The sequence below is a fragment of the Geospiza fortis genome, unplaced genomic scaffold, assembly GCF_000277835.1.
Source record: "Geospiza fortis unplaced genomic scaffold, GeoFor_1.0 scaffold192, whole genome shotgun sequence".
Lineage (NCBI taxonomy): Eukaryota > Metazoa > Chordata > Aves > Passeriformes > Thraupidae > Geospiza > Geospiza fortis.
In genome coordinates this window covers 8933784-8953729 of record NW_005054315.1, presented here as the reverse complement: position 1 = coordinate 8953729, position 19946 = coordinate 8933784, and the positions used below count along the sequence as shown (strand labels likewise).

The following is a 19946-nucleotide window of genomic DNA, read 5'->3' as shown; positions in this document are numbered from 1 at the left end:
AGGAGCTAGGCAGAAATACTCTGTTGCTCCCAGGCATCGAGGGCATGGGCTGTCTCCTCCACTCCATTGTTCTGATCAGAAGAACACCTGGATGGGGACCTGGAGGAAAGCCAGTAGCTGCTAGCTCAGAGGCTGGCTGTGGATTACCAGCAAGTGCACTGTCAACCCCCAGTGATCCACAGGGCACAATTTGAGAACCACTGGTTTACTGCAATTACAGATTAAGCTGGCAGTAAGGCTGCTGAACAGAAGAGCAAAAGACCAGCAGTAAGTTCAAGGCACTTAACAGAAAATGACATTAAGGCACCCACAATGTAAGAGTAATAGGAAACCAGTACTTTGCTACCTTAGTCAGAATTCCATTACACAATTTCTGAGATAATTAACAGAAATATTAGAATGTATGTTAAGGGCTGAAACCCCACCAGTGAAGTCTGTGAGTATTCCATACTCACTTCAGTGGGAGGATCAAGCTGTCAGATGAAAACATACTACAGGTCAATTCTAACAGTAAAAAAAATAACATAAACCCTGCTATAGGGAGTCCTGCATTAACGAAAAGTAGTTTACTAAGCTAAACTACTCTGTTGTTTATATCTAGATTCCCTAGTCAATGAATTATAAATCTGAACATAACAACAGAAAATATAAAATTCAACAGTGTGCATCAGGACAATCATCTCAGCTAGATAATCAGAAAAAATCTCTCAGTAAATTAAAATCCATCATGTTCACTAAAGAAACTTTATGTCCCCATGTGATTTTAGGAATGAATATCTAAGCCAATAACCTAAGTATGTTTGAAAATGTCTTTTTCAAGTTTCCCTTCTACTATTTCAGGCAGTATTTTCTTTCACAAACATTCATTTTAGAGAGATCCTTCAATAAAATTTTACTGTCCCTCTCTTACCAACTCTGGAACTATCTTGCTTGGCTTGGTTTTACATTGCTTTCAAAATAATTTCTGTCTGCTCTCTGCTCATTTATTCAAAACTCAGAATTACTGACTGGAAAAACTTTTAATTCTTTCAATACACAAAATCAAAAATATTGTGATTCTGAACTTAGAGAAAGGACTTTCCTTGTCCTTCAATTATGCCCCAGGTTCTGTCAGTTAAACAGAAGGATTTTTTCCCTATTTTGGAGGGACAGCAGGGAAAAGTTACAGAAATTCTTTGCACTAAAAAAAATCTTCCATATGGTCACACAGCCAATTCCACTTTTACGTTGCATAAGTGTCAAGATCCAGAGTAGATTTAAAAGTATCACTGGAAATGGTAGGAAAATATTATTCTAAAGTGTTTTCAGCATCGAATTTTCTTGGGAAAAGCTTCTGAAAACACTCAACACAGATTTTTCCTGTGAATTTTTAATATTAAAAATCCACAATATTTAATCATTTATGTGAATGTGCATTGAAGGTTACTGATTAAACTTACATGTAAATACATATAAAACTTCATGTAAACTAGCTAGCAAACAAAAACATTTACAGGTATCAAACCAGTAGAAGGAATTTAGTCAAAGGTTACTGAAACAAAACCCTACACTCCTATTTTTTAATAATGCACAAAAATGTCAGTCTAATCTAGAAAAACATGGTTGTCTAAGATACTAAATCAACTATAAGGTAACATGCAAAGCTACACAAAAAAACCATTAACATTTATTTTCACTTTATTTTTGCCTTTTTTTTCTTAAGGCATTCCCTTCCACTGCAACACTAACAATGTGATGGACATGAAGTCACAGACACACATAAGGGACAAGGGCCATCAAACAAGACAGAACAGGACAAAGGAAATGAGAACACAGATCAGTCTTTTTAGAGCTTCACTTCGCCCACCTGTGCTATTAAGTGGCCAAATCAGAGTGACTACATGCAAAGAATGTCAGAATAAGTCAAGTACGTAAGTAAATAAAATAATTCTGAAATTTAATGCACAGCTGCCAAACTGTCAGTCTAAACTGATAAGAATATATTTCATTCACAGGCTCACAACTTTACACTGGGTTCAATACAGCACCCACTTGAGCCTAAATTTTGAATGGATTATTCAACTAAGAACTTCCACTGCCAATTCCTACATTCCAGCTACAAGAAGTCTAAATAATTGAGTGCCTCAGCACCACAATTTGGGTTAAAATTTGCTTTGAACTCTGTTAGGTTCATCTACATTCAGCTCAATCTAATGGGGCTGCTTGTGGTCCTCTCCCATGCTATAGCAGTCCAGCTGGGACTATCAGTTTTTTAGTAGTGCCTGCACTTCTCTCATGTTTTATTTACCTGTAATAAGCTTTGATCGCTGCAAAGAAGCTGAAGCCAACAGGAAAGCGAGCGGAGGCGGTGTCTGTCCTGTGATAACCCATACAACTGTTTTACCAGTTTAAAACACACAGAGTGAAAACCAAGTGCCACTGTCATCAATGGATTTGGAACTTATTTCAGTGGAACCAGGATTTCAAACTAAGTAACGGGCTTAGCAGCTCCCAGTACACCAACAGCTCTTTCTGCCTGACATCACTGCTTAACACCACCACTGAGCTAAAAACACATGGAGGGCTGTAGGGGAGGCTTAGGAATGATGCCAGCACACAGGAAGAGAGCAGCAGTGAGAAGCAGTGTCTGGCATACGCACTTGTCTTGAGAGAATGGCATGCACAGGATGGTGTGGATGAAGATGGTGGTGAGGATGATGAAGGTGGTGAGGATGATGAGGTCTCATTTAAATCTTCTGGATTTATCCAGTAGGCACGACTGTCCCGATTACCTTTCTTACTGGTACTGCTGACGTCACACTGGAAAACGTCCTCACAGCTGTCACTCTGCAGGCGCTCCTTCTGGAGGAGTTTGTCCACTCGCTGTATGATACACTCCAGACTTTTGTCAACATTCAACCAAACTTTCTCCTGAAAAAAACAATTTCTTTCTCAGCTTAAAACCAAAAGAGATGTTGGGTAACAAATCCTTGGTGATATATTTCCTCCTGTGATTCTAGTCACAATTTTCTGCAAACTTTCCTCTGGGCTATTGTAGTTGCATGTGTGCACACACAAATTATGGGTATATAAATAACATATAGCAGGATGTCAACAATATCTAGTGACATGACTTATGTGGTAAATTGCAGAGTTATTTTCTGTGTAAGCTTGCCAAAGAATTTCAATGTCCTCTTCACGCCCTATTATTCCAATTTCTAGCTGGCACTATTGTTTACTCTTGAAATTCATGTTTGACATAAAAATTGTATACAATCACACATCTTTTTTTCTATGTAACTCAGTGAATAACAGATAAAATTACTTTATTATAGTAATGTCTAAATACTGAATTAGCTTTATTTGTATCTTATTACTGTGACTTTAACTGTAAGTCAAAGTATGCCAAAATAATTACAACTAGCAAGGATCCATTTCCAAAATGAATTTAATCTCTTTTAAAAGTTGGTATTTACCAATATTAATAACTTCTTTAATTAATCTTGACTATTTGTGAGATTTAGTTAACTTCTGTTTATTTAACACAATGACAGAATTTACACAGTCCAATTCTTATTTTGATTGGCAGTGTGGTAGGGAAAATCATTTAAATACTCCATGCAAACAATTTTAAAATGCTGTTCATAATCAAAACAGTGATTGACTGCAAGCTCTAAATGTTTATGGTAATATTTCTGTAAGAGGAAGCCTAAATTGCATAGCTAGCACCCACAAAATACACTTTATTTGGGAAAGTGCAAAAGCCCATTGTAGTGTAGTCAGTTTTTCATTTGAAAAGCTATTTACTTTCCCTTGGGCTTCACCTTAAAAATGCTATGCACCTCCTCTAAGAGTTTCCAGTGTTTAGGAGACCCAGAAATATCTATTAAAGTCTGCTTGTATTCCCATGTCAAGGAGTAACTGCCTGCAGGATAGAGACAACATCTTTGCTAGCTGACCAATACCTCCTACATACTCATCCTATGCAAATCTGGTGAGCAGCTACAGAGCTTATTAAAAAAGAAAGTAAAAAGAACAAAGGATTCATCATTCCACTATGCAAACATACCCATTCCTCTTCGTGCCAGTCCACCTGCAGAGAAGATCGGCTATTTCTTCCTGTCCATCTGGCCACAAGTGTATCTTGATCATTCCTTAGCATCACTTGTTCCCCTTCTCCAGAGGTTGGAGATGCTTTTGAAGCTATATAGTCTGGCCTTGCAGCATTCAGTCCATGTATTGAATTTGCCAACAGCTTGCAGTCACAAACCGTGACAAGTTGCCGGGTCTAAAAAGCAATAAAGCCCTACATTTTGAAAACTTTTCATTATTCCATAGACAATTTATACTTTTCATTATTCCATACACAATTTATATTGTATTTTTTTCAAGAAAGAAAAAAAAGAAGCAGTATTCTGTAAAAGAAATTATTGCTTGAACGTGCCTTTAGAATACTTTTACAGAATGACCTTAAAAAATAGTATAGGATCCCAAAACACAAATGATAGATTTCCAAAGTCTGTAGTATTATATTAGATTTGTAATTGTTGAAAATTTCACTGAGGAATGTGCAATTCATCTTTATTTGCACTTTATTCTCCATTTGATGAAAACTTAGAACAATGTACAGACACATGTGTAGTGTCTGAGCACTGGAACAGGCTCCCCAGGGATGTGCTCACAGCACCAAGACAGAGCTCAAGAAGTGTTTGGACAATGCTCTCAGGCACATGTGTGAGTCTGGGAGGGCAGGACCAGGATGATCCTCATTAGTCCCTTCCAACTCACTATATTCTATATTAAATTATTTTTATACCCCACACAACAGTTGCCACACCAGATGGATCAGATTTCACCCCAATCATCCTATCTGAAATCATAAAAATATTTAAGAGGAGGGCTGAAGGTATAACCCACTAATCAATGCAATTTGTTCCCTCTTATTTAGCTGTGTTGTATTAAAGGATTTCTGTAAGCCATATGAATATGAAAATTATGTGGCCTGTGTGTCTACTAAAATAACAGCAAACAAGACATGAATATGTTATATATACACATAATCCAGTTGTAGAAAATCCTACAGAACAATTAAACACTGTATTCATTTAGAATACACTGTATTCATTTACAGCAAGCTGATTGGCCCCTACTGCTATTTAGAGCCTTCAGATCTGCTTCAAGGACAGAAGAGGTCAGTAAAACTGTATTTGGGCTTTTTCCCCCCAGTAAGATTGTGTTCAGCTGTGGGTCCAGTCTGTTTTTTGTTAGCACACATTGAGAAATAACTTGTTTACATTACTATAATTCAAGCAAAGGTTATGTCACCATTATTCCTTATTTCACCAGTGGAAAAATACAGAATTGTTGCATTAACTTTCACACAGTTGTTGCTGCTGCTTGACAGATGACTCAGAACATTAAAAAAACCCAGGTGGTTATGGAGAAAAGGATATAAAAGAAAGTGAAGAATGCACATTACTGCAATGTGATGAGTGAATAGAGGGAATCCGAGGACATTGCACTTTCAAGAGGAGGTAAAGGCAAGAGTGTCAAAAGTAGGAGATACATAAATAAAACCAGGAGCTTTTAAAGGCTGATATATCTTTTGTTTAGGTCTGTGCATGTTACAACACACTACTGAAAAAGGTGAAACAGATGTTTCAAGAAAACCTACAAAAGGTACAGACAGAACAAGCAATACACTGTGCTTCAGCAGGGAAATGAATTATTGTCCTACCTTATCTGCTAGGATGGCAAGTGTTCTTTCAAGGCCATTAGCTGATCTATCCTTGGCAGCTCTTGAGAGCCTTTCTGCATAGTAACTGACTTGTGTTTTCAGGGTGTTGATTTGTGCAATAATTTCCTTTGCTCTAACGATGTCCTGTGGGATGTATATTATAGACTGGGAACCTGTTGAAGTGCTGAAAAAGAAAGACTGGTTTTAGGGGGGAAAGCAAACTAGAGGTACACACATTACAGTGGCATGCTGGGGAATTAATGGCAGACAACAAAAATGTACCTAAACTAATGAACAACAGTGAAAGTCCAGTGGGCAATTGCACAGCAGGAACATGATGCTAGAGACTTCTCTGCCTTTACTAAAAGTATTCAGATGCAGATTTACAAATCCCTAATACCAAGGGGCTGTGGGCAGAGTTTGTACATCAGAGGGACAGTTTTGCTGAGGAGAATGTGGGTCACAGATTTTGCCATCAGATACAAAACCACCTTTTGCAGAGACATCTTGCTCCATTCTCCCTCTCCTTACAACACAGATACTTCACTGAGGCCTTGCTTACAAACATGTTTTATATATCATATATCTACTTTTATATATCATATATCTACATGTTTTATATATCATATATCTACTAACATAATGAAAAGAAAGTCTATGCTTCTTCTAACACAGAAATGCCACCTAGATCCATAATGCAAACACTGTTGTATTAACAAAAAAGTCCTTCTGCAAGTATATAATTTCCCCTATTGCAGACCAGAATCAAGTTACACCAGCAAAAGCAATTTTATGATATGTAAAAAATCAACATGCATCTTCAGGCTAATCCAAGGACACTGGGTCCCTGTGTAGTTTCTGTTAACACACACTTAAAATACTAAACTAGGGACAAACATATCTTTATAGGGGGATAATGCAGCTACACTAAGACTGCTTATTTGACAGTGAAGAACAGATTATGCCCTTTTAAGTTTAGATGTCTATAGAAGTTGCTCATCCAATCCAAGACAGATGGTCTACAACTGCTGGAGAAAGAATAGCACTTCCAAAGGGTAATTTGATCCCACCTGAGAGTCATTCACAAAAGCTGCCTTTTAACTTAGAAAATTACTCAAAGTTGAAGTTGTGCTCTTAGTAAATTATTTGGAACTGACTGACAACTACTGCTTCTGTCAAGCAAAAAGCTGGGTTCTTCCTTCCCAGTAGAAAGGGTACCCAAATACCAGGCCCTTACATCATCTCCAGCTGTGCCAAGCGTGATGTCCATTCTCAACGTGGCATCAAGCATGACAAGACACCTATTGTGTATTACCTTAATTTTATTATTTTTTTTAGTCATTAATAGCTTCAGTATAGTGACAGCACAGAAGAACCTACTGTTTGCACCCATCTCAGCACAGTTAAATGGAGACAGCCACGCTGAGAGGTTACATGGAGAGGAGTTTCTTTTTCAGGAACTGTTTCACACAGATCATGACCTCCAAGGAGTGAGAACTCCTCTGCTACCCTTAGAGCAATGCTGTTCATTTCTGCAGCGTATCTGTGAGGTAGGACACGAGGGTTGTGTGGGGCACACTTCCAAATCATGCCACAATTCCAATTCTTGTCCCTTAATGGATATTAAGGCAAGGGAGAAGCCTAATGCCAGTGTCTGCCTGAGCTCCATTATGAAAGAAAGATGAGGGATTTGTTATCAAAGGATGTAACTCAGAATGATTCCTGGAAGAGTTTTCTTGTTTGTGCTCTGCTCACCCACTTGAGAGGCAGATAACAACCACTCCCCAGTACTGCTATCCCATACAGCAAATTAATCTCAGCTTTCAGAGCTTTCCCTGCACTTGATTTGTGCTTTCTAGTGACTGGTGATCTTAGTGACAATTCCTCTGAGCAATTTCTTTCCACGACGGTGTGGTTAACATGCATAAAGACATAGTTGGCAGAAAAGGCCATGCAGCATATTGAGATTGGATTTAGAATTATTACATTTTTAATCATAAACATTTGCTAGAATGACTGGGGGGAAAATTATGGTGTAAAGTTCACATATACTTACTTTCCAACCTGCAATTGCTTTTTCAAATGAACAGCTCTCATTGTATTATAGCAGCAAACTGTAACACAGACTTAAATTCTCAGTGAATTAAGGATTCAACCTTAAAAGGAGTAATTTAGAGCAGAATTTCTGCATTTTTGAACCACCCAGTAATGTCTGCTTTTGATATCACTGAACACCACAAAATGAGAAAAAATATTATGGAAAAATGTTTAAATAAAGACATGGATTACAAAAATATACCCTATGCCAAATCTGTCACTATCAAGGTTTTAAAATACATAAAATTATCTTAATTATCTTCCATCACTGGTAGAAAAGTTTCTCATTCCAGATAGTTTTCATTGGAAATAACAAAGGAAAATATATAAAATCCTTGTGTTCTGATTTTCAGTTTTTTAACTTCTTATGGTCAGAGAGAGCCAGGAAATTAGCTGTTCATTGCAAACAAACATTGCAGATGAAATGCAGTTCATTCACACATCATGTTCTACAAAGCAGCTACAATTACTTAGAGCACAATTAGGGATGCCATGATGCATGACATTAAAAAGCCCTGCACACTTTAAAACACACCAGATCTTTGCCAAACAAAAGGAAAATAAAACAACCCAGAGAACAGAAACCCTCTATAGAACTCTCAGAAACAGAAAACTCACCAACACTCCTCATAACTGCTACAAAAACAAAAAACCAAAATAAAATTAGCAGATTGTTAGCAAATACCAAAAGCAGAAACAAAACAAAGTATGACTGGGGAAATAACTTATTTGAGTCATTTTTTCAATAAGGTGGGTATGTGAAGTTGTAAGCAAAAAAACACAGATTGCCAGATGACCATGAGTTGATCTGGGGAAATGCTGTAAATGCACCAAGCACAGTTATGCCAATGAAAGTAGGAGGAACTGAATGTAACAATGAAACTGAGGAGATGGATCTCAGTTCTACTATACTGGCTTTTTGAGAACACAGATGTATTTAAAATGGAAGTTGTTCTTCAAATGTTGAACCTGCAGTTTTCATGGACCCAGAAGGAACAGTTCTGAAAAGCTTAGAGGAAAAGTACTGGACAGAAATTAAACTCTCCAATCAACTTAATTATTGGGTGAGGGGAAAAAGAACAAATCCACATGGGAAATTAGCTACTGCAGGAGCAAGAACCACTTCAGCCGCTACGCTGACAGAAGGAGGTTATTTCAAAGAGCAATAGTGGTATCAAAAGAACAGAAAGGGTGAGCCTGGCATACCAGTGTTCCTCAATTTTACAGTTTCCTCTAGTCCTATCCTAGTGCACTCTGTCAGCCTGAGTAGTTACACTAGACGTTTTTGCACCAATCTGTTTATCAGTACATATCTGACTGACATTCACTGATGCTGCTATTCATTTCTCTACTGCCAAAATTAATTCTGCAGTTGATTCCCACATCATTCCCTTGTCTTATCAGCTCCAAATCCTACTAATCCTTTCTTTGGAAGGGCATTATCAAGGTCTCCTTTTCCCTGACTACAACAACTCCTTGTCCTGCTGCTCTTGTGTCTTAAATGCCCCATACAGTAGCAGAAGCAATGCAGACCCTGCAGCACTCTCCCTTCTCTGGGAGCTGGAGTGGGTGCCATGTTAGCAAATGTGACCTTCCCAGCTTCTGCAATTCCTACAGCTCACATATCCACACTTCCACAGAAGTCACTGGGCAGTCCCTGCAGACAGAACCATGGGGGTGAAGTATCCTGCCTGAAGGGCAGAGGCCACATTCAGAAGGCCAGTCTAAGCATAAACATTAGGCAATGCAGGAAAGCCTCCAGCAATAGTTTCAGAACTAAATCCATTCTGTCAACAAGGAATTTACTAATCAGGCGCAGCAGGTTCCTACTAAAGAGAGCTCAGCAACAGGACCTGGAAGCTATGAGAGGGGTGAAAGTCTCCTGAAAATAATGGGTTGAAGCATGATGTAGTGCAGCTGAGGATGTTCAGCAAATGTTCTGACCCACAATTGGGCAGAACCCAAACCCAACACCTAAAATAGCTAAATTAAATGAATTGACAAGTATTCAGAAAAATTAAAGTTTTCATAAAAAGACTCTTAGAAAGAGCCTGTCAGTAAATAAATAAATACAGTAATATAAGGAGGAAACTGTTTTCCCTCTCCTTTGGAAAAAAAATGCACAGAAAAATATTCAATACAAAATATTGTATAGTAGTACTATTGAATGAAATAAAAATAGAATGGAATGATTTTCCAAATAACTGAGCATGGACCAGGAGGAAAAGGCACAATAATAGCTGATACAATAGTATTTCTACTTACTGTTTCTTTGCCTCTTCAAATTTATGCAGCTTTTTCCTCAAGCCACCTGATTTAAAGCCTTGACAATGAGCTGCTGGTGCTCCTATGGTGACTATGTCGTAGTTCTGATCTGGGATGGACAAAAAGGACTTACAAATGAAAACCTGCCATCTTTAACATGGACAAAAAATTGTGTAAGCTCAAAAACTTCTCTGAAAGTAATTTCTGGAAAACTTTGCCATGGTTTGAAAGATATGGAAAACTGAGTTGTTCTAGAGGCCCTGGAAATCCATCAAACACTTTTTCATCTGAAAGACCCATATGTGAATGCAGGTCCTTTGTTTCTTAATCTAGAAGATGGACTGTGAAAAAGAAGTATTGAACACTGGTCCATATACAAAGCCTGCCATTACTGGAATCCCTCACATGGACACAAGTGTGTGTCCCTAGTCACAGGGAATTACTGCTAAAAGAAGGGAAAGCCCAGGTTATTTATGATGAAAGAAGCTTGATGTGAAAAATGTGATTTTCCATAACCATACACATTGATTCTGGAGAAAAAGCACACAAGCTTAACAAGAAACAACAGTCAGAACCTTTTTTTATTCTACTACAATTCAGAATGTCTGGAAGGGACACAGCAGCTTAACCCAACCCTAGTACAGAGGCTAACTTGTGCCACCTAGAGTTCAGTTAACTCCAGAACCTAGTTTTGCCACCTGTAGAACAGCAATAATTATACTTCTGTCTCTTCTTTTGTAAAAAGATTTGGAATCTGAGAATAGAAGGTGTTGCAAAAATGCCAAGTAGCCCTACTACAATAGTTTGTAAAAACTTGGCTGCATGGTTGATGATGGAAATAAAAAAAAGTGGAGAGAAAAGTAGGAAGATCAGTGAAGAAAGAGAAACTTGTACCTGATCCTCCATCATCCTGGACTCTCATCCTCTGTATATGTAAATTTGTAGGAACAAACTCCAGCTTTTTATCAGCTTTCAAGCTACTGGCTTTAAATGAAGGACCTGAGAAATGCAAGAAAAAAGTAAGCATAAAACCCTTCTCCTTGTGCCTATGCTAAAACATTCAAGAAGCTTTATTCATCATTTGCTATGTGCTGAAAGTAAATCAGAGAAAATTAAAAAGAAAAAACAAACCAAAATTTTTCTGTTACTGTTCAAGCTTGTCCTCTACTTTCAGAGTAAGATAAGAGAATGAACAGAATGGACAAATATTCCCAGGTAATTAGCAAACTCACAATAATTATTAATAAAGATAAAAAATATAATAGCATTGTTTACTCATCATAAAACATTCTGGGCTCCCGATTTCAGAGAAGCACTAAGAATCCTGGTAGAGAAGAATCATATTTTTATAAAAAAAATCACCTTTATACTGGTGCAAGTCAGTCAGATTTTCCTGGTAAGTTAAAATAATTGTTTGGTACTGTGTAACTATTTGTCGACGAAGGCTTTCCCAACAAGGAGACAGTTCTCCCAATTCTTCTAGTTCACAAACCCTGGGGGGGAAAAATAAAATGGGGAGGGAGGGAAAGAGAGGTGTTTATGTTCATAGTCCACTTGACCAAAAATGAGCTTCACATCTTATCAACAAAATACCATCCTTAGCTGACACACTCTCAATTTACCATGTCTGAGCTACTCACCAGACTAGAAAAGCTTCCAAACACACATCCCAAGCACATCTCAGAGCACAGGCTGAGCAATACTCCTCACAGGCAGAATACAATGTACTCCCCCCAGGAGCCTCAGGTGTTGATCATAAGCTGAACTTCCCGCCTTTCTGCAGGAGCCCTCCAACTATATGAGGATTGGTAAATGATGGGAACTGTCATCGTGTCAGGTGACTTGGAACAATGAGGACCTTTTAAGGACACTTTACTAAACTGTGGTGGCTCTTAAACTAATTAAGAACTGTGACAGAGGTTAGGTGGGATATTAGCACCTATCTGATGTTAGGTACAAGGAGTATATTCACTAGTAAGGTAGGTACACAACAGTTCGCAAGGCCAGGGAAAGCCTAAGAAGTGTATTAAGGATTTGGAGAGACTGTAAGCATTAAGCATTAAGGGTTTGGAGAGACTGAAGATGAGCCAACAAAACCTTCATCTGAGGTCCAGGATTTTGGGCAGTCAGGGTAGAATAAAGGAGGACTGGACATATGAACAGGAAAACCCCTGGCTTTTCTCTTGTACCCTGACTGCCAGGTTTCCAGTCACACATGGCAATCCTGTGTTACATACTGTTCCCCAGCAGTGCTGCTGAGAAAATACTCAGTGTATTTCATGTCACATTTGTATTCCTCTCTTCTTGGATTAGTGTAGTATTTGGAATAAAGGAAGAAAGGGGAAAAATAAACAAGTCAACACCAGACACAATTCAATGGCATGTTACCCCAGAAACGGTAGAACAATCATCTGTCAAAAGGATCCAGTAGTTCTTTTTGCAATTCTCTCAATATTCCTAATTCCATAGTTTTAACCAATTGTCTGTGTATAATTTAAGACATTTCACAGAGCAATTTCCACTCCACAGTACTTTGGATATTATCAAAAAGAACTAAATTTCCAAGAAAAACATCAGATTGATTTGCTAACAGGCAACAGCATAAAGTGTATTTATCAGTGACCTAGACAAAGACACTTCCAGTTTCATCACAAAACTTGCCTTCTGCATAAGACATTATTATGATTACCTCATCAAACTCCCTGCTCAAAACTAGCATCTGAGCCCTGGTCTTCCTGAAATAAATTCACAGCTTACCACTTCAAGTTTACTTGTTTGCCCCTTAGAGCCAAGACAGCAAGGAATATGGATGCCATAAATAATGAGGCAGTCAAAATGTCACACCCCCTAGTAGATGTTTCCTTTCAAAGGGCTCTGGCCCAGAAGAGTTTTATCTAAGAGACAGTAGTTGTGATTATCCAAGGACATTTAAAAAGTCACCAGGATGTGAAGACAGAAACAGCTGTGCTTGTGTAGCTGTCTGTCATTCCTCTGGGCTGCAGCACTGAGAATGGAGAACAGAGCACTTGGTCAAATTTGAGTGACTCTATGAATACAAAGTGTCATTGTGCACATTATTGAGGGTCACCTCAACTGAACAGAGACAAGAGAGCCTTTCTCAGTAATTACACAAAGGTCTATTTACCTCTGAGCCACACCACCACCCAGTGGACATATACAAGGTCATACTAACAATCACCTGGGCTGTTATTAACCTGTACCTGTTTACAACAGGCATCCACCAATCTCTGCATGATTTTAGCAAGAGCCTCTGAACAGTCACATTTCATGGCCAAGGCCTCTAACTTCACTGTCTACAGTCTTACTGAAAGAGACACATCTTTTTGCTCATTCACCCTGAATTCTCCTTATCTTCAAGTCCTTAACCTACATCCATCATACATGGCATCTTATGGATAAGCTTCCCAACTCTTTATTATTATTATGGTTGTATCTAATAATGAATAGGTGCTTTTAAACCTACTGTGAGGAAAGCTGTAGAGAAACAAAGATGCAAAATAGAAAACAAATACCTCATGACTAAATGTGCAATGGCATAACCCTAGCCTGCTCCACCAAGGTTGTAGCAGGATAGCTGAACAAGATACAGCATTCAATTTCTAGAATCTAAGCACACACCACTAAAAACATAACATCAGAAAGTTCAGAAAGTCAATTAATTTTCCCATGCATTACAAAAAGTCTCTGCCATCTTCCTGTGAGAGTTTGTCATTTTCCTAAAATATGAAAACACCTACAATGAATGGATTAACCCATTATTTTATTTCACAATATCCCAAAGGAATTGAAATGTCCTAACGCACAATAATGAGAACATCAGTTAGCTTTAATTAAGGTCAGACTTAGTTAAGGTCTATAGGATTGGATTCAAATACAGTCAAAATAAAAGCCCAATACTCAAAAACACAGCTAAAATGCTTTAACATTCCAATCTTGGCTTTTACAAAGAGTACATAAAACATTAGATTTGCAAACCAAATGTAGGGAAGAAACACTCATAAAGGAATATGTTGCCTGGAAGAAAGTTAATTGCTTCAAAAAAAAGCGAATTCAGACTAAACCTACAAAATGCTTAACAGATTTCCTTCTCCCTCCCACCTCTTAAAATGGGGCCATGTCATTACTGTACTACAGCATTTCATTACTTGCTTTTATTCTGTTTTGTTTTCCATTCAAAACTACTCTTCTGACTCTCAAAGCCATTTCTTACCTCACTGAGTAGTCAGTGCATTAACACAGCTCTATTTATGCTTTTGTAACTCAGTAAGAGCCACATCACTGCTGTATTACTGCACATGTAAACCATCCTAAAACTCACCTTGCTGCATCTTCCTCTAGAAGCAGTTTCACAAATTGTCTAGGGATGTGCAGTGACAGGATGCTCTCTGCCATCTGCTCCAAGATTCTCAAGTGGTTTCCATCGGTGGTTGGGAAACGATACATTCGACAAATGGCACCACCAAACACTAAAGAATAAAATCCATGTCATTTAAGCCCAGGGTTTGACTTAAAAGTGTACAAAGTCTCTTCTTTCTTAAAGTAAATGGCTTCAGTTCACTAACATGCTGAAACACCCTGCTGTAAAGATCTGGTTGAAGCAGGCATCAGTCTACCTTTTACAAGCATGGTCATTCTGCAATGGCCAATCTTCAAGTGCTTGCAGGAAAAGCCTCCACTCCAAATTACTTACTACACTGCTAAAGAAGTTAAATTAAATACATATTCACCTTTTAAAATGCCCTTTTTTTTTGTCTATGAACTGTGCATATTCCTCTCACGCAATCATTTGCTGGAAAACTAACTTCAAGATTCTTTTTGTAAAGCAATTTCCTTTCCTCTGACCCTCTCCTCACCCTGCAACAATTGTTTAGGAATAGACTATGAAATTGCATGGAAAATGTTATATTACAGTCAATCTAATGGCAAGAGTTTGCTTCTGCTGTTTTTACAATACAGAATAGTGCATATGATAAAATGATTTATTCTGGTATGACCCTCAAAGGACTGCTCAATCAGCAGCCTGTTCCTATTCAAATGAAACATCTGCTGAAATGCCCTGGGGCCACAGGCACACAGGGAAGATTAGCTTGTATTGATACCTAAAGCTTACTTGTTACAGCCCAGGGCAGCTTACCAGATTTCAGTAGTGCATCCTTCCGCAATGAAGCATATTTGGATCTGATTCCTAGGGATTCTGTTAAACTTTCATCAACTGGCAACACAGTCTGAACAAAAAAAAAAAAAACCCAAGAAAAATCAGAAACTGTAAAGAATGAAACCTCAGTGCCCAAACAATAGGCAGTGATGACCTATCAGAAAGACTTCAAAGAAATATTCAACTCCACACATGCTTTAAATAAATATTTCAAATATTTCTACTGTGGATAAAAAATATTGCAGGCTGGAATAATAAATCCTAAGCATTCCTATTTACTTCTACTGCACAGTTCAAAATGCCACAAAAATTTTCATCCAGCCTTTCAATTACTTATGCTAGCAAAGCTCCAGAGTCCTTGCAGGTACTGCATCAATAGGCACAAACAGATCTGGAGGATAAAAAGGGATTCTAATGCACACTGTGAATATAATACACATATAAGAGTGCAATGATCACCAAGATACTCAAAACACAAGCTTTACAGAATTAAATATATGTCTAGGCTGAGAGAGTACTGCAAACATTGCTCTCAAACAATTCTAGGAATTCCCTAGCATCTTCATTACAGTTTTGCTGAATGGTACCTTCCAACCCACAATGTGAAATAAAATACCACATGTCTCTGAAACTGGTTATCCATGCACCAAAGGCACCAATGAACAGTACCAGAAGCCTCTTCCAATGAAGACCATAAATACTTGATACTAAAGCTTAATCATTTTAAATTAAAATATTTTTCCCAAGACTTTTAACCCCGCACATGAGCACCAAGAGCTCTGCAAATCTCAAAATGGCTTCATCACCATTAGGTGATGCTCCTTACAATATTTTGAAAATGTAAAGCACTACTAAATATCAAGATGGACAGCAAAGTTGATGGCAGATGTCAACATAGCTTATTTAGATGCTGGCAATAAATCTGCATTCTTCTGAATTTGGTCCAATGCTCAAACTCACCCTTCCATTAATTGTATCAGGTGACCTTGTCACTGGAGGCCTTTGGTCAGATTTTTCCTCCATCTGCCATCCAATAACTGTGATGTTACCAACACGATCACTTTCAGCCGACCTGCAACAAATACTCTGCGTTGAGATTTTTTTGGAGGAGGACCTGTTCATCAACAAGGAAACACTTATAAAAGGCTATTAATCTTCAAACTTCAAGAACATTTTAAACAGGAAGCTTTTCAGCTTCATTTGGAATCATTTTATAATGGGTTAGTCCAGCAGGAGAACATTGCCCTTATTCCACAAGGATGCTGCATGGAATGAAGGCAGCCTAGGCAGTGCTCTGTGCTCAGCTTATACATTTCAGGGTAACATGACAATGAGAAGAAATGCATGCATTCACACATTTTGATAATCAGAATATACTTGATATCAAAACAAGGGAGTTTAATTAAGTCCATTTCAACTTATGACATAAGAAGTTTTCATCTCATCTTAAGCATGTTTAGAAGAATTAACAGTTAAAAGAAGGAAAATATTACAAACCTTAGTGTTATGTGCAACCTGTGGTACTTCTCCTGAAGAAGATCCTTTACAGTGAATGTCCCAGAACCCAACAAATACATCTGAAAGAAGATGAGTTCCAGAATTTTATTTACCTTTACAGTGAGCAAAGGCTTTGACCACAGCACTGAAGTGCAAAATACAATTATGCATAGAAGGCCAAGATCAAAACCATAACTAAATATGGCATACATAATTAATTAAAATATCTTAAAATTTAATATATTTGATAATTTATAGAAGTTTATCTCCTACTGGAGGACAATATGCATTTTTGTTTCTCTAGGATATACGTGAAGGCACCTCAGAACATATGAGCTTAGGCCAAGCAATTCAGGAACACTGAAAGCAATGACTGAACAGGGCTCAGGCTGCATCCTTGACCCAAATTTGTCTCCTCCTGAAAAATTTACTTCCTCTGGAGGTATTCATTTTTCCCTAGAGCTTCTCCATGAAGCACTGAACAGACAGGGACAGCTCTGAGGAAGCCATGGAAGAGCAGACACATGGGGCCTGAAACAGTACTCTGGACAACAGTGGGAAAATAAACAGCTTGTATTGTCCAAAAATCCAAGTAGCAACATGGGAGTGCTGACAGTGAAATTTGTTTTTTCAGTAAAGGAGCAAACCTTACCCCTGAGCAAAATCTAATGTCTCAGTGATTCTCAGAATTTAGGCGTTCTGTTCCAAAGGAACGTTTCATTCTGGCATTTTGGCACAGGCCAGAAGCCCCAGTTAGGGATGTTAGAGCCTATTCATTATCTAGTTCACTAAAAATGCCCACAATGTAAGAGCACAAATGACAGGACCTTTTTTATTTAAATCCATGATTGCCAAAGATGCTGCAGACAAGTCTTATTTCAGAAAACTGGCAAATGCTTTTCACTCTGCCAAGCCAATCTCATTTGTTCCTCCCTTCCCTACCCATCTTGCTTTCTGTATGATCAGTGCTGCTATCCCTTTGTTTTCTTCCACAGAAGTTACTAATTTTATCTCTTTGCCTCTCATTTCCTTGCTCCACTGACTGGGCAGGCAACAGAATAAAGCAAACTTACTGTTCCCTGAGATCTATCTTTGACGTCATACACGGAGAGTTTGATTTGTGTCATTTGATTGATAAGAGAGTCTTGGAAAAAGGCAATGCTGCTTAGAAAGATAGGATTACTTGTTCCCTGTAATCATAAACAAAAAGCCAAAAGTTAATGTAAGGTGATATTTGTTAGGGAAGAAATTATTCCTGCGCTAGCTTTGATTTTAAATCTAATCTAGAAGTACCTGAGCACTCACCTCAATAATTTCTGTCTGTGCATGCTTCGTCCAGAATGCCTGGGGAGGCGTAGTTACACTCACTGCTACAAAACTATTTGGTTTTCGATCTAGCGATGGAGTTAGCAGCTCACTGCAAGCTTTAGGTATGCAATAGATAAAGAAATTTAGATGCAGGATCTTTTTCATACTGCTGTAAGACTACATTTTTATAAAACCACATTATACATTCTGAGCAATCAAACCACAAAGGGCTTCATATTCATTCTATCAGCACACTATAGACATCACCCAACTTTGCGCACACAAACAGTAAACATGCAATCTGCTCAGTCTGGCTCCAAGCTCTAGAGCTGCAATTTAAACTTGTTCTCTTCTAATACATGCCTATCCACCCCTTGGCAAGCTCATCCTAAGAGCCCACATGCAGGTTTTCCCCTGGGAATCTCATGACCTGGCTGCATTTGATTTGAAGTCACGCTCCATTAAGCCCATTATCAAATGGCATTTGCCCAGGGACAACCAACAGAGGTGCCTGAACATTGATCAAGCAGCACTACTGAGGAAAACCAGCTTGTAATTGTAAGATGACAGCAATTTATTTCCTCTAAAATGTTACTGTGAGTTTAACTGCTGGGAAAAGGACTATGGTGAGTAGGAAACAATTTCCAAAAATTTCCACAAGTGACTCTACACAATTACATTAAACTTCAGAGCCAAATTCTATCTGGCTAGATACAGGTAGCTACAGTGTGGTCTAACTCTGCTTCAGCTACATGCAGGAAGTTAATTCTGAAATTTAGCTAAACAGCTTTGTAATTCTAGGTATTTTTAATTTATCTGAAAAGAATTGAAATACCTTATTCAGCTCTGAGAATGCTTGTTAAGATTATTATTCATAACACAATTACACACAACTGAGAAAATTTTCTAATTTTTCATTAACCTACTGTTAAGAGCATAACTTTTCAAATAATAGTCCACTATTAAAATGTGGACTGAATTTTCATGAGAAAATATTTTTCACTTATTCTTCAAGTGAGGTGAGTCAATGCACAAGCTTCTTGTCCAAATTCAACCATCTCATAATTCAGGTCACTTCTGCATCTTGTTGTCACTTGACAGCAAAAGCCCCAGGAAAGAAGTTAGATGTAATTCACAATTCTTAGAAAACATTCTGCCCTAAAATGGTGTTTCCAGCAAATCTCCTGCTTGCTTGAAGACCTGAACTGCTGATTAACTGACAGTGAAGGGAGTTTCACTGCATCTTAACATAAACAAAGTAAACATTTAATAATAATAATACTCACATGGTAAACATTAAAAAATTTGTAAGACCGATGTTTTAATTACAGACTTTTAGAAACTCCACAAAATGAAACTGCTGGCTGCTTATCAAAAGATACTGTACAGGGAGCACAAAAACTGTACCACATCTCCATAAAAATCAGAGCAAAGTTGCAAACCTTACTATATGAAATGCACTTCAAAATCAACACTTACAAAACCCCACACATATTCAACAGCATGCATTATCAAAACTAGCATGAAAATCACTAAGCCTACCTAAACTGAACTCTAAAATTGGCTCATCTGGATCCTGAATGTTTCCTGTAAAACAGAAAATTACCACAAGATTAGCCAATTCACATCACTGTCATGTGAATTCTTTCCTGAAGTTGCAATCACACAGAGAAAGAAATTACATCTTATACAAAAAATATTTTTCTTTAATTCAGTGAGCCATGACTGGTATCTAAAACATTTATCTGGTAATCCTTGGTATCTAATAATTATTTGGAAAACCTGGGATGATCTCAGTTTATAAAACATATTAAAATATGTAAACCCACATGAGATTATATGCAATATGGGAATAGTAAATGCTTAATCTCAATAGAAAACAGCAGG

At 37.9% G+C, this 19946-nt stretch overlaps 1 protein-coding gene across 5 annotated transcripts in view; it reads right to left on the bottom strand.

Annotated features, from left to right (window-relative positions):
- INPP4A (inositol polyphosphate-4-phosphatase type I A) overlaps nt 1-19946 on the bottom strand; it is a 70728-nt gene that overhangs the window by 24701 nt on the left and 26081 nt on the right. For 2 of the 5 annotated variants that reach the window (XM_031056131.1, XM_031056132.1), the window contains 14 exons: nt 19602-19646; nt 18057-18175; nt 17825-17941; nt 16752-16831; nt 16215-16326; nt 15234-15324; nt 14418-14565; nt 11441-11571; nt 10973-11077; nt 10079-10187; nt 8432-8449; nt 5717-5900; nt 4049-4267; nt 2772-2910 (listed from right to left, as the gene is read on the bottom strand). In XM_031056131.1, the coding sequence (XP_030911991.1) occupies nt 2772-2910; nt 4049-4267; nt 5717-5900; nt 8432-8449; nt 10079-10187; nt 10973-11077; nt 11441-11571; nt 14418-14565; nt 15234-15324; nt 16215-16326; nt 16752-16831; nt 17825-17941; nt 18057-18175; nt 19602-19646 (1617 nt within the window). The remainder of the gene's footprint in view (nt 1-2771; nt 2911-4048; nt 4268-5716; nt 5901-8431; nt 8450-10078; nt 10188-10972; nt 11078-11440; nt 11572-14417; nt 14566-15233; nt 15325-16214; nt 16327-16751; nt 16832-17824; nt 17942-18056; nt 18176-19601; nt 19647-19946) is intronic. The other 3 variants (XM_031056133.1, XM_031056134.1, XM_031056135.1) reach the window with 2 other exon arrangements.